The sequence below is a fragment of the Mytilus edulis genome, chromosome 1 (genome assembly GCF_963676685.1).
Source record: "Mytilus edulis chromosome 1, xbMytEdul2.2, whole genome shotgun sequence".
Taxonomy (NCBI): domain Eukaryota; kingdom Metazoa; phylum Mollusca; class Bivalvia; order Mytilida; family Mytilidae; genus Mytilus; species Mytilus edulis.
The window spans coordinates 14357787-14373069 of record NC_092344.1 but is presented as its reverse complement, the minus strand read 5'-3'; the positions used below and the strand labels follow the sequence as shown (position 1 = coordinate 14373069).

At 29.7% G+C, this 15283-nt stretch overlaps 1 protein-coding gene across 1 annotated transcript; it reads right to left on the bottom strand.

Annotated features, from left to right (window-relative positions):
• Nucleotides 1-128: 128 nt before the first annotated feature.
• Nucleotides 129-15030, bottom strand: LOC139524708 (titin homolog). The gene is made up of 17 exons (XM_071319724.1): nt 14686-15030; nt 13002-13190; nt 12271-12399; nt 11484-11584; nt 9467-9546; nt 9081-9131; nt 8609-8645; nt 8090-8143; nt 6973-7136; nt 6432-6561; nt 6060-6185; nt 5656-5768; nt 5218-5292; nt 4120-4205; nt 3498-3714; nt 2640-2917; nt 129-2180 (listed from the first exon to the last, which is right to left on the bottom strand). Exons 1-17 carry the CDS (start codon nt 14805-14807, stop codon nt 2117-2119), a joined length of 2016 nt encoding a protein of 671 aa, XP_071175825.1. The 5' UTR covers nt 14808-15030; the 3' UTR covers nt 129-2116.
• Between the last annotated feature and the right edge of the window lie 253 nt (nt 15031-15283).

Sequence of the window (15283 nt, the reverse complement as noted above, 5' to 3'; positions counted from 1 at the left end):
TAGCAATAAAGGCGATTTTATGAAGCAACATTTAAATAGTTGCAGCGATCTAAAACTTCCTAGAATAGTCGGCGCGTCAATCGTGGCTGGGAACAACACAATTTACGATAAAAGACGAAAACAAACACTTTGACAACAGTAAAGAGTTTTATTCATAAAAGTAACCATATCTCTTATCAAACTGAAAAATATAGAAATTGCTATGCAGCAGCAAAATCTATGTCTTTCTTTACAAAATCATATCACAGATTTTCAAAAACTATAAATATATAATAAAGTGCAGGAAAAACAAGTGCTTTTGTCATTAATATCCATGTCAAATAGTACACAATAATATATTTTGATAGCTACACATGTTCAAAAGAGACATATACCAACTCAATATAACACGTAAAGATCAAATCCTAATTGTGCATATAATATATTGTTTTGCTCTTGTGTAAATTTGTAATAATTGCTGATAAAATTTTTCATCATTGTTCGTATTCTCTTAATACACGGTGATCAAAACACATATCGAAATATCTGTTAGTTTTCTGAATAATCATTGATAATATAAATATGTAAAGGCGTTCATCATGTTCATCAATATATTATCTGCTAAATCACCAAACGTTTGTGTTGATGTGTTTACATTCCCGTTTTTTTGTTTACTTCATTAATAAAGTTTTCAACTTGATTCACATCTGATGTTAAAGACGTAGACTAGCCATTATGTATTCACCGAAGAAAAAAAACCACGCATGTGAAATGTATGTACTGCAGATTTAACTTTTATCAAAATATCTGATTTGATCATACATTGAAATGTACTATACCTGTTTTGACATACAAACAAATAACAAACTGTTTTTATATAATTTAACTATCAATCATGTTACCAGTTTCTATCAGGATGTATTATTAAATTGAATAGGATTGAGAGACATTTAACATCTGCAGAATATAATTTTATACTGCTCTACGTCGTTTCATTTGAAAAAAATATATATTAAAACTCACATAATCTAATTAGTTATATATACATTAAAATGCACTTTGGTATGTAAAGTTCTATCTAAAAACAAAACGTATAGCTACAAATAAAATATGGCACAACAGAAAGCAAATATACACACAACAAGTTTCTCTTTTGGTAACATTACATGCAGCAGCCAATATATATTTACGAACATCTGGACACTTTAGATTTTTATGAGGTGGCATTCCCGGGTTTTACCTTACCCTTTAAGAGAATTCCTACCTTAATTTTAAATATAACAAAAGGTTATTTATATACCCATTTCGAATATTATGGATTAGCAAAATCTGAAACACAATTTAAGTAATTCAATCAAAAATGAATTGATTTATAAATTTGTATTTCATATATAGTAAAACCACTAGATATCTGAAAGCTTCAGCAGCTTATCTAAAGAGGTGTTTAGCGTGTTAGACCCATTGACACGTGTAAATTGATCAAAACAAATGAAATAACATTAACTGAATTTGCGTTCTTGACTTATTGTTAGTGAGGTGCAACTCCACTAGATTTTGGAATGAAATAGAAGTAAGATTAAATAGAATAGAAAATGTGTCAAGAATATTTTTTATAACTATTGATTAGTATTTCATTTTAAAAATCTATTGTTTCATCGTGCATTGTTATAAGTGTGAATTGCTAAAAAGCGAGTTAAATTACTTAACAGGTTACATATTTGTAAATAAGACCAGTTGCTACAACGTTACAGGGTATCATTTATTCAACACATAGCATTTTGTCTATAGCACTAACCTTATAATCTTAGTGAGTTTAATCTTGTTATATACATACAGTAAATTTAACTAGTTTTAATGGCAATAAAAATAACAAACAGAGGACAAAGAAACATCTAAACGGCTAACGACTACTTTGGCACATTTTATAAGAATAAAAACATCAATTTATAATGATTTACATTTTGCTAAAAAAAACCCAGGCAAAGATAGGATTTAGGTTTTGAAACATACTCAATTCCGACAGCGGTAGCAAAAATTATTTCACAAGCATATGATTTCGGATTTTATAATTTAATTTGTTTTCTTTCGTTATTTATTCCAGCATCATCAGTTCTAATGATTCGTGAAGACGTCCAATCTATTTGAGTCCAGGAGGTGATCCAGTTCTTGGAAGAGGCGTATCTGCTAAAAGGTCAGGCAACCTTAAAATATATAAATAATAAACGTTAGTACATTAATAAAAATTCAAAAACAATAATTGCATGAACTACACAATTCAGAGAAATGCATGGTTAACGGTCATAATAGTTATCAAAGGTACCAGGATTATAATTTAGTACTCCAGACGCGCGTTTCGTCTACATAAGACTCATCATTGACGCTCATATCAAAATATTTATTAAGCCAAACAAGTAAAAATTGTCTAAAGATATCATGAGCAGAAAAATAATTTTATCTGATGTTATAAAAATTCCCAAACATCTTATATAACCACCCCCCTCCAAAATCTATATATATATATGAACAATAAATAAGCAATTCAAAGTACAAGAATACTGGACTGAACAGAAAACTAAACATGTTGTTGATTAAACACGGATAGACAACATATTCACTCATAAAAGAAAAATAGTTAGTAAATTAAAAGGTATCAGACATACTTATTGTATTTGTTCAGTAGTTCTATTTGTTCTTTCCTGAGGTCATCCTTGCTTATTCTACCCTCTGCAAGGTCTTTGGCCCTTTGTTTTAACATATATGTTGACGTCTTCTTTAATGGCTGACCAAGTGGATTAATATCTCGTTGTCTGAGTGCACCAGAAGGTTTTCGAAGCGATGAATCATACTTGTTATCAGACATGTCTAACGGATTATCACATATATTGTCATGCATGGACAGGAACAACGGAACATATACCAAATAATCCAAGAAAGAAACCTAAAACATACAAAAACGTATATGAATAGAAATTAAAGTAAATATTTTAAATGCAAAATTTAGAAAAATTGGCAATTCTTCTTTTAATCGAAGTACATTTATAAAAATGGCAGCTCCAATGAATATGATAAAAATCAGTATTTAGCAAATCTTTATTTCTATTTGGTATTATTAATTCATTTTGATACATCTGGCATACATTGCTCTCAAATGTCTTACTTTTTTGCATTCTAATATTTGGTTTTTGATTTGCGAGCTTTCTGATTGTAATTCAAGTAACAATTTAAATTACATCAAATCATAGCATTTCTTTATTTTTAATTTCTAGAGAAAATAATCAAAAGTGATTATTAAAATGTTTCAAACACATTAAAAACTTTGGAAGGCGTTTTAACTTTTATTTTTTGACCTTATCTATTACATTCTGTATGTTTTCTTTTCATTTGGGTACATGTATGATCGTTACGGTTGTTCTAAAATATATGCTCAGCCTCAACAAAAAATACTGCAAATTAAACATGATGTAGAATGTACTAAATGTTTGTCAAAGGTCTGAAGATTTTACGCTGTAAATGTATACCTCGAAAAAGCTGTTTGGCTGCAATCTTTCCATGATGAATTCTTGTTGCTTCCAGTTCAGTCCACCAGCAATCAGTTCTATCCTTAAGGATTCCGCTTTTATAAAATTGTTATCTCTTTCCGATTCCACATTACAGTAAAACATAGCTTTGTATAAATCCATTTTCCTTTCTATATCGAGTAAATTACATATTTCCAATAAATGTTTGCTGAGTGGACTAAAAATAGAAATTTTATTTTTTGTTAGTTAGGACGCCATATTATTTCATAAGAATTGTTTGATATATTTTAGGAAAAAAAAAACCATATTTACGTCTTGTTTCATTGTAAATAAACTCATCCTAGATACCAGGATAGAAAATATGTATTCGTGCCAGACAAGCGTTTCGTAGTTTTAAAATATAACAAATAAAATATTTGGAAATAAAAAGTATGCATTTTGATAAATTCCATCTTGAACTTCAAACAAATATAGCAAAACAATTGAACATCCCTGAATTTTATAATATTCAAAGTGAAATGAGTATGTGTTAAAGAAACAACAATCTCCGATCAAAGGGCAGAAACCAGAAAAATGCCTTATCTATAGTGAGACAAATTTGTATTGACGTTAAATTACTTACTCCATCATTGTTACTCTGTCACAAAGTGCTGATATCACAGCAAACATTCGGAATGTTACCCGTGATGCATCATTAAGATTTAAAACCTGCAAGAGAGAATATAATATACATTAAATTAGTTCTTATTTGATAAAAAAAATAAGTCAATTAAATACAAAATTATCATGTGAATCTATATTCATGTTTATCCTTTTTATATTGTGTTAAAATTAGTAAATTTAGCATAAATATATTTGCAAAGTAATCATGATTTGTAATTGTTATTCGTGGAATGTGTTAGAAGTGAATTTATTATGAAATACCAATTTTGTATTGTTTAGAACAATTATTGATTGACTGTCATTAAGATAAAAAAAAGAAGGAAAAATCCACAGAAAACTACATTGAAAACTACAGACTGAGCAAAATGATCTCCAGATCTCCACCAAAAACATTTATCTTTGATATTAATCCTTATTGGGAATCAAAATCATTAATCCATCTTTTTTTATGAATGAACTACACATCCCTTTAACAAATCGCACGTGGTAAATGATCACTCGACCAGAAATTTAATGTAATTGAAATTAACATAACAAAAGACTTGATGTACGATAAAATTGAAACTGCTTAATAAATACAGGTAGCCTTTGTGAGAAATAATTGAAGATAAAAAACATACTTTATTCAAATAATTATATATGGTGAGAGTTATAGATATATAGATCGATATTGATTGCAGGTACATGTACATTTGTACAAGGATAGATAATATTTATAAAGGTTGATGTTAATAATTTATAGCGGGAGTTTTTTTCTCATTTGCTTTTCCCCGACAAATGAGACTGTAAAAATTGGGGCCCCCTTAGTTGCTTCCATGGGCAACTGAGGGTTGATGTAACAGGTGATTGTTAATAAAATATGTTTAATATTAAAAAAAAAAAAAAAAAAAAACATAGGAGAGAACTCAGCTGATCCGGAATGGTAGCAGATGGTAGGCAGATAAGTAATTCGTAATTTGTCAAAAATGAAATGAATTATTCATGTCTATCGAAAAGTAGACCCTGAACTGTATGTGTTATCCCAAATATAATTGAACATCTTTAAACTAATACTCACACTCAGCACATAATCCAGCTGTTTATTTGTCATCTGTTGCACACTAGGTACTCCATCCAATGCTACGTTTGTTTCCTTTAGACCAGAAAATGTACAAAATCAAATATCACTTATATGAATCGCTTTAAAATGTCTATATCCTTTTTTTAAAGGGTCCATAATCATAATGAAAAATGCTCTCTATCATGGTACAATTAATTCTAAATTATAATGGAAGAAGCTATGACTTATATAATAAGTAGCGTGGAATCCTTGAATCTCGTTATAAGCAACTCTTTGATTAATGTAAGTAGCTCTTAATCTCAAGTAATTTTCTATCATACTATAAATTATTGTTAATCAATTAAAAAGTAATACTATCTAATGATATAAGGAGCTCTAAATCATAATATAAGAAGCTCTTAATTATGACATAAGTAGATGTGAATTATTATGTACCTTAAACGATAAAACCGTATCCATGTCATCATCTTCTACAACAAATGCTTTTGCGTAAGATTCCACTTTATTGGGGTCAACTAGACGATAATGTGTTACAAAGTCAATGTCACCTATAATAAGAAAAGCAAAACTGTCATTATGAATGCTAGTGCTGAAAAATACAGTAACATTTTTTGGTCATATTTTGTATGATTCCTGCAAAAGTCTTTGCTTATGGTACCTGATTAGACAATTCTGAATTTTGCATTTTTATTAAGATATGAAATGTTGATTATGTTCAGTATATAGTTTCTGCATTTGAATTTATTATATGAAGTTTTCAACCATCAATTTTTTTGAACAGGGAAACAGACGACTAAAGGAATTTAATGTTTGGGAAGAAAAAATATAATTTTGCTTACCTCTTTCATCTAAATTTTTTGCTATTTCTTCTCTTAGGCTTGACTGTGTTATAATCTTTTTCATGTGATCTATTATGGCTTGTCCACCTCTCTTCAGTTTCACATTTACTCTCTTGTTTCCGATTACTTAAATAGAAAATAGTGTATTCAAAATTGAACTATGCAAATCATCAGCATCAACTTCAATGTAAACAAATATGTATGTGTTATTTAGTAAAAACAACAAACTTTATCTTGACAAACAGATTATAATTATTCGAACTAAGCTACATGTATGTGTGTAATTTGTCGCTATCCATCCTTTTCCAAAAGACACATCTGTAGATAATGTTTACTGTATTTTGATAACAAATTTCATTAGTAATAACCTACATGTCGAAACATCTAGGTCACTGTCATTTGCCATGTCATCAGTATTAGCATCACTACCATAATCATCCATATTTTTTGTTCCTATCTTCTTCTTTCCTTCAGTAATATCGATATCATCACCGAATTTTTCCTATGAAAAAAAGGTCTTATATACTAAAACTATATCACTAATTAAGCTATGTTTGACAGTGTTCTGAAGCTTATTCAAGTGCTTTAATAGTAAACTAATACTGGCCTTAATAATTTCTATTTTATATTTATAGTATACTGCAAATTCATTAATTATTCGGAGCATACTAATTTTTTCAAAGATAAAAATTCAACGTTAATTATAGCGATGTCAGCAAACTCTGCATACAGATATATGTATAATATGTTAGAATGCGAGTTCTTATCATTACAATTATTATTGAGCCGCATTAGTCGCATAAATAAAAACCTCGAAATAATTTCTGAATTTCAAGTACTTGTTTTTGAAATTGAAATTTGCAATTATTTACTCACAACTGAAATTAAGGTATAAATTTACGTAATATGTTACCTTTAATCTTCTTGCAATTTCTGCCTTCGATAACGTTGGATCAATTCCCAATCTCCGCAGATCATCATCGGTAAGCTTATCCAGATCAATTTTCTTTTTGCCTGGTTTTAATCTTATTTTACCATCAGCTCCTACTTCAAACTGTTCGTCATCGGAATCATCGCCTATTAAATAAATATGTCGTTGCCTTACTTTACATACTTTTGTAGCAATTTGTACTTCAAATTTAGAAAATTAATTGTTGTTCCGTATATCATAGGTAATGATACAATTTATTCCTTCACTATATTTTTATGAGGGAACCTTGAGTATTTGGGCTATTAAAAATATTTAACAAGAAACTGAATATCCTTCTAATAAATTTTAATTGGTGAAGTTAATATGCTCTATCTGGACATTTGAATAATTATAGTTCACAGATTTAAAATATTGATCTCTAATTTTACGGTATATATAATGCTCAAACCACTTTACATTTTTCAAGTGTTTCATAGGAATGTCATTATTTTCTTTTAGATGAAACAGATATATGGAAGTGTTATTCATAAGGAAACGTGAACTATGCAAAATAATTGTAAGGACAAAAGTCTACGTTTTAGAAAAGGCACTCGGATCATGTTTTTTTTTCTCTTTTTTGAACTATACGCGATGTCTGCATATCAAACATTATAAAAGAGGGACGAAAGATACCAAAGGGACAGTCAAACTCATAAATCAAAACGTGTGTACTAGTTATTGTAAATGAAAAAAAAAACCCATAACCGGTACGAAACAAATGTTTGTAAATTCCATTTGAATTCTTTTTTATCTACAGCTGTTTTGTTTATTACTAATACACCACAAGACAGATAAAAAATGCACCAAAAGGTAAAATAAATATTCAGTTATTTGTGAGACAATATTAAATATGCTAAAAGTATTTCAATATGTTTAAACGATATTTAAAAAATTTGCATTTGATGGGATGGTTTAAATGATACGTTCTAATTGAAAAAAATGATTTTCTAAGAGAGTGTTCCAATACTGTTTTGTCATTTCGTAAAAAGAGCGTCATCAAATAAACAAGTAAGAAACGCAATAATACCTGTTGAACTAACAATAATGGAGTAATACATACCTGCACCCCCTTTCTTTCCCTTTGTTTTCTTAACTTTGACATTACCGTCTTCATCTGTGAGAAAAGAATAATGGCGTCTTAGTTAGATATATGTGTAGTGATGTTTCAATTGTTAAGGAATTTGTTTGATTTTTAATAATGTTCTTTTGTATTCTTGTGACAAAAATATGTGATGTATGTAAACACAAGTTTGGCTCTTTGATCCAAATTATTGTCATGTTAGATAATTGTGTCTGTTTGGTTTGCTTAACAATTTTGGAAAATGTCTGTACTAAGTCAGGAATACGACAGTTGTTTTGTATTCGTTCCGTTAGTCGTTATACATGTAGTCAAGTATTTGATTTCGTCATATTCAAATGTTTCCTTTTTCAAATGTCATTGGAGTTTTGTATATTTGGATGTGCTTTTATACATAAAACCAAGTACTGGAAAAGTGTATCTACAAATAAGAATTTCTTAATCCATTGGTTACAAAATTAGTCTTTGCCTTCTTACAATTAAACATCTACTTATGCCTACCATAATCATATTCGTACTCGGATCCTTCATCACCAGGCTGAAAAAGAGAAATCAAGCATTCATTAAATGTAATAACTGACATATTAATAAAATCAAACGTTACAAATGAATCAAATATCTTTAGAATTAGAATAATTAACTAAACCGTAATTTTTCAAAACAATAAAAACATTTAACCACAAAAAATGATTACTTCACCTGTATTTGAAAAAACCTTTCTGAATTTTGTCTCCTCAATGATATCCAGCTTCGTACTTAATTCGGCCCTTTTTTAACATTTTGTATTTAAGCATCACTGATTAGTCTTTTGTAGACCAATCACATGTTCCGCGTCACATTTTCATCCTGATATCTATGATGAGTTTATGGTAAAACTAATTAACCATATACAACATACCATGATTTTTGGAAATTAATATACATTAAATCTTACAGTCTATCATATAATTTATGTTTTTGTAATCTGGCATACCTTAGCATTTATCCTTGTTTTTCGTATAACTCTCCCTTGGTCATCATATTCCTAAAAGAAAGAGAAGTAACATTTATATGTATTACCAATATTGTCTTGAACTTTATTGCTATTTGTGTCTAAAATTTAAAGAGCACAGATGTTTATAGTATTCGTGGTATGAGTAGATTGTATTCTAACAATCGTGTGCTTATTTTGATAAAATACGCATATCAATTATTTATTTATGTTGTTTAATAACTATTCAATAATCAATAAAACCATGCAATATTATTACGTATATGTTTGCCGAGCGTGCAAGACCTTCGTGTGTAGCGAGGGTAGTTAACCCTCGCAACATATTGCTGTATTTAAACCGTGTTTTCTTGCCTAATTAAACAACTTACATATTTGTATTTTGGTTCTTCTTTGCCATCTTTTTGTTTAGGTCTCCTTTTGACTTCACCCGTTACAGGATCAATATATTCTGTAAAAAGAACAATGATATTGAATCAGATTCATAAGTTTACTGCATATGATATGTGGAAAGAAGGTAAAATATTTCTATTACATTAAATACACGGAACGAATAGTTTATGGATGTTAAAATCTCTTAAATTATTTGGAATAAATACAAACATTATCATTTTCAAATGATCCTTTTACAATTATTCCTTTACTTGAACATTATTAACTGGGAAAATAAATAAAACAAAAATGTTATAAATTGCATATCCAGGAGATAAACACTATTTATTTCAATACTATTTATTTTAGCAAATACACAATCAGGTTGATGTTTCAACAGTGCGTAAAATCCACAGCAATGTGAACAAAACCTTAACTTCGGGAGGATAAAGCATGCTAGATTAAATTGAAAAAAAACACAGTTTTGAGAGGTAATATTATCTCTTTTTCGTCTTTTCAGTCAGTTAGTGTTAGGTACAATTTTGTGTTTTGTATCTAACTTTTAGCCTTCTTGAATCATTCAAGATTATGATCATGCTCTTGTGAAAAATAAAATAGCAAAAATATCGAACTCCAATGAATATTCAGAACGTAAAGTCATTTATCAAATGATAAAAGCTTAAAAACAACAAACAAAACGGAAACTACAGCCATTTTCCTGACTTAGTACAGGCACTGCCTCATTTAGAAAATGGCAAATTAACCCTTGTTATATAGCTAAACTTTCCTTTGTATGATAGTATTTTTTTTATTCTGTTTTTGTCATTATTACAATGAAACGTCGTTAGTTGCCAGTTTCGATCATGTCATAAGTTTGGCATCACATAATTGGAAATTGAGTTGTAAAAAAGTCAGCAAACAAGGAATAGATGTCTTTTTACACCAATGGTCAATAAATAGGGGAAACATGCATCGCAAATTACCTGTATTTCATGTTTTAACCAGCTTAAAATTAAAATTACACAATATATTATTCGACAAAACACAAGTGTTAATCAGGAACAAGTTATAATATTAGTTTTCAAGCATATCAGAAAGTTAAGTTTTGTTAGGTAGCAAATCAAAAGATGAAAGATGGAATCTTTACCTCATTTATATATGTGGTCCCAAAACAAATCTTGCAATGTATAAACGCGATTAAACAATTCCACGAATACGCCGGTTTAAAGCTACTTGCATATAATATTTTAGCGCACTTATGTTATACTTTACATTATATCATGTCAGTCTATTCAAAGAGATTACATATTTGTTTTGAGTATATTGAGTCGACGAATAAGTTTCTAGCATTATTATTATTAACATATACATATTTATTGAACCATTGACTCCAGACAATTGCAACTGGCAGGCTTTCTACTACTCAATTGTATAAATATTAATATATACATCTTTAACTTGTTCAATTAAATTTACTAGAAAGGAATAAATCGAAGCAGTATGCTATTACCTAGCTGTCTATATATTATATAATTATAAGAATACATCTGCTAGCATGGGTACAAAGTATTACAGGAATAAAAGGGAGTATGCATAACAGAAATTTCAATATTTCCGTATGAGTAAGTTAGATCAACTTTTTATATGCATACACAGCATTGCATTGATTGGACACTCATTGAGTTAATGTACGTTTACACTACTTGCAACTGAGAACTTCAGAGTTTTCTATGTAAGTTAATTTTATTTCAATAATTGTAAATATGCAAATAGGCAAACATAATGTTAAAAATATACCCTAGAGTATAGAAAATCTGTGGACTCGAAATTAGTGACTTGTACTGAAAGGAAAAATCATGCATTGGTAGTTCCCTCCAGATTAAAATCTCTAACACACAAATATAAAGCTAATTGAAGATGCAAAAATGATCTCCATATTATGAAAGCTTTCAAGCCAGCTACAGCAAACAGCTTATTACTTCTTAAAAAAGTTCAGAAGACAAAACTTGAACTGACCTTCATCACTTTCGTCGTCTGCTTCATTACCATCTTTATTTTTCTTTCCTTTCCCGCCTTTTCCTCCTTTTCCATCTTCTCCTGGTGGTCGTTTTCCTTGCCTAGATTAGAAAAAAAGAAGAAAAAAAGAGTGCAGTATAATCTTTACTAATGTTATTATCAATGACCACAACAAATTTCTCTTTCATTTTCACAAATATTTGCGTCTATCTATTGAAATTGTAAGCTAATTTTGAGTTCTCACAATATGTAATCTAAATATGTTGTTACACAATTATTCTGTAACTGATTCTTGAATACTGATGTCCATTTTATGATGCCACGTATTCACATGCTTATTATCAAGCTAGGAATTTATATAGTGTTGTCATTGTTATCATCTTATACAATATCAAATTATTCAAGAAAATATACAAACCAAGTCTCTTTAGGATAGAACTTAATCTTAAAGTGAATCAGAGTTATCTTTCTTCTGCCTTAATTTTGAGATATTAAGAATTCTCCGTTACGATATAGACATTGATGCCATTTATTAAGTCGCATAACTCTAATTTGAGTTCAGTCACATTTTGTGAAGAGTCTGTGTGCTTTAACGCGTGCTTTAACGTTGCTTGTTTATGTTGGAAGCAATACACTAAACAAAAATCAATAATTTTGAATTTCATGATTATAATAACTATCCTTGTAAAACAAACACAAAACAAAAAAGTCATATTATTATACATTAATAAATTTATTGCAAAGAAAACGCACTGTTCTGTTGAAAAAAAAACCCAATTCAACTTACTTTACAAGCTCAGATCGTCTGGCTGGTTCTCCGTCCGAATCCAGGGTCCAGTCTGAAGAAGGACTAATCAACCCCTGATCCCGAAGCTCTTGTAATTTCTTTTGCTTTTTCTTCTCTTTTACTTCAGCTCTAATGAAAATAATTGATATATCGTCAACTTATGATCACGATGCAAGATGTCTACACAAACATAGCAGAATGGAGAACTGGCGAAGTTTAATATATCACTAAATGTAGTTTTAACTGTGTGAAATTGAATGCATTGGAACCACTTTCAGCATCCCAAAACGTATAACTCGATATAAATATTGTATTGAATAGCTATGTGTGTAAAGAATGCAAATACGTATACGATGCAACTTTAATTTATGAATAATAATTGCTACATTTGCGTCATATTATCGTGCCAATAAAAATCGAATTTTCATCCTCAATTTTATGAAATAACACAAGATGTCATATATGTTTGATAACAAAACAAAAATTAATTAGTAAAGTGATTATCAAATAATTAACCAGGTGGTTTAATCCACCATTTTCTACATAAGGAAATGCCAGTACTAAGTCAGGAATATGACAGTTGTTGTCCATTCGTTTAAAGAGTTTGAGGTTTTGATTTTGCAATTCGATTGGGGACTTTCCGTTTTGAATTTTTCTCTAAGTTCAGTATTGTTTTTATTTTACTTTCTACTACTAGTATTTAAAAAAGTTCATGTTCTATAAATTCATACTTTTGAGCTTTCCTCAATGGTTCTCCAGTGTCAGAATCGATTGTCCAATCAGATGACGGACTTATCAATCCTCTATCACGAAGCTCTTGTAGTTTGTTCTTTTTGAATTCTTCCTTAGCTTTCTTCTTGGCTTCTTTCTCTTTTTTTATCTGTTCCTTTTTCTTTTCTTCGGCCTTTTGTTCCTTAAATCTAAAAAAGATTATCCATCGAATTTGATTTCTATTTGGAAATATGCAGATTCCTCATCTATATTATTGGAGTAATGAAATGTAATACTCGTTAGTAGTTCATCAGTAAAATAATGTGTAATTAAATAGGGTTTCATAAAAAAAAATTGTTCCAATTGGTAAAGTTTTAAAGCAGAATAAAATATAAGCATACGTTTCTAAAATAAATTGTTCCAATTGGTAAAGTTTTAAAACATAATAAAATTTAAGCGTATATTTCTAATATAAACCCTTGTAGACATCTGAATTCAAGATTAATTCAACTAACCTGATTGTTTCATTATATGGAAAACTATGAAAAATAACATTAAACAATGATGACAAAATGTCCATCTCAAATCATTAGATGTTAACAATCTGAATCAAAATCAAAGTAACACACACCAAAAAGACATACTTCATATTACTTAAAAGACCCATAATAAACATTCTTGAAAAAAAGGGAGATTAGTTATATATATACATAGAAAAAAATATATTAATTAGAAATACAATACATCATCATTTTATATTAGAAGCTCAGTCCGTGGTTCATGCAAAGTCCGCTTCAAGTTAATATATGACAGTTTTACAAACTCAACCACTGAAATCCAAGGAAAAGTTAAGAATTTGCGTTCAAATTTGCCCCACTTTCACACAAGTGCTTTCACAACTGACAACTTACAATCAATAACTTGTTTTACGCTCTAGCATTTCCCTTGGAGTGTAAAGGTTTTACGGAAACGTCTGTGGTGTCATTTACTGCTGACAATAGTCATCAAATGGACCAGGCTTACAATTTGATACGCCAGAAGTGCGTTTCGTCTCCATAAGACTCATCAATGACGCTCAGATCAAAACAATTTCAAAGCCAAACAAGTACAAAATTGAAGAGCATTGAGGACCCAAAATTCTAAAAAATTGTGCCAAATACGGCAAAGGTAATCTATGCCTGGGATAAGAAAATCTTTAGTATTTCAAAAGTTGCGATAAGGTGTATATCCGTACTACACTTCACTTCGAAATTCAAGCAAATTTGCCAACTGTCATATTTGGGACCAATTTAAGGGGATGCAAGGCACACAACACTTTAAGGGGATGCAAGGCACACAACACCCCCTAAATAAGATTTTAATCATTGCAACCTATTATAATGATCAAGGATCCAAGCCATTATACAACAAACAGATCTTAAGATCAGGCATACAACTAGTTGACTATATCTTATTTAATGTCATTTTCAAGATGATTTGAAGTATATTCTACCTTTAAAACAATAAAGCTGAATATAGTATTATTTATACTGAGAACATATGAATTTTGAGGGAATGTTATAAAAGCAATTATTAAAAGCTGCCAATTCCCTTGGTATGCATTATATTTGCGCTTGAGTGGTTAATGCATGCGAAGCCACTAATGTATAGTTCAAAATGTTAGTGATACAAAATACACATCCAATTCCCAAAATATACTCATACTCGGCATGTTTTGACATCATTTCATCGTATTTATCCCCGTATTTTTCACGACGGCGTGCTTCACGTGCGGCTGCACGTTCTGCTTTGCCTTTAAAGTAGGCTTTCTTTTCTTCCTCGGTCATATTTTCAAGGTCAACATCATCCGAATCTGTTGTACAATCACTATCACTAAACACTGCATTGGGATCTTTTTGTTTCTTCTTTTTTAGACCAGGGATATCTTTGCCGCCTTTGGCACCAGCCTTCTTTGGGTTTTCTTTCTTTACCTTAATTTTCCCACCTTTTCCATCCGATACTTCAGTGTATACACTTAATTTGAATATTGGAAATTGTTATTCTATGAGTTTTATATAGTATTTTAATATTAAGTTGTTTTACGTCTGTTAATAATGTTAACATGCAATGTTTGTATTATATCGCTGATTTAAAATATTTTTGGAATCCGAACTGTAAAAGACCTTAATTTTTGTCATTAGTATATTTAAAAGACACCGATTTTAATCCTTATATTTACGTTCCATTAGTTAAAAATGTTTTAAGTTTTAAGTATCTATCTTGTACCGTTCAAATTCAAATTTTGGATAGCATATTTATCTTG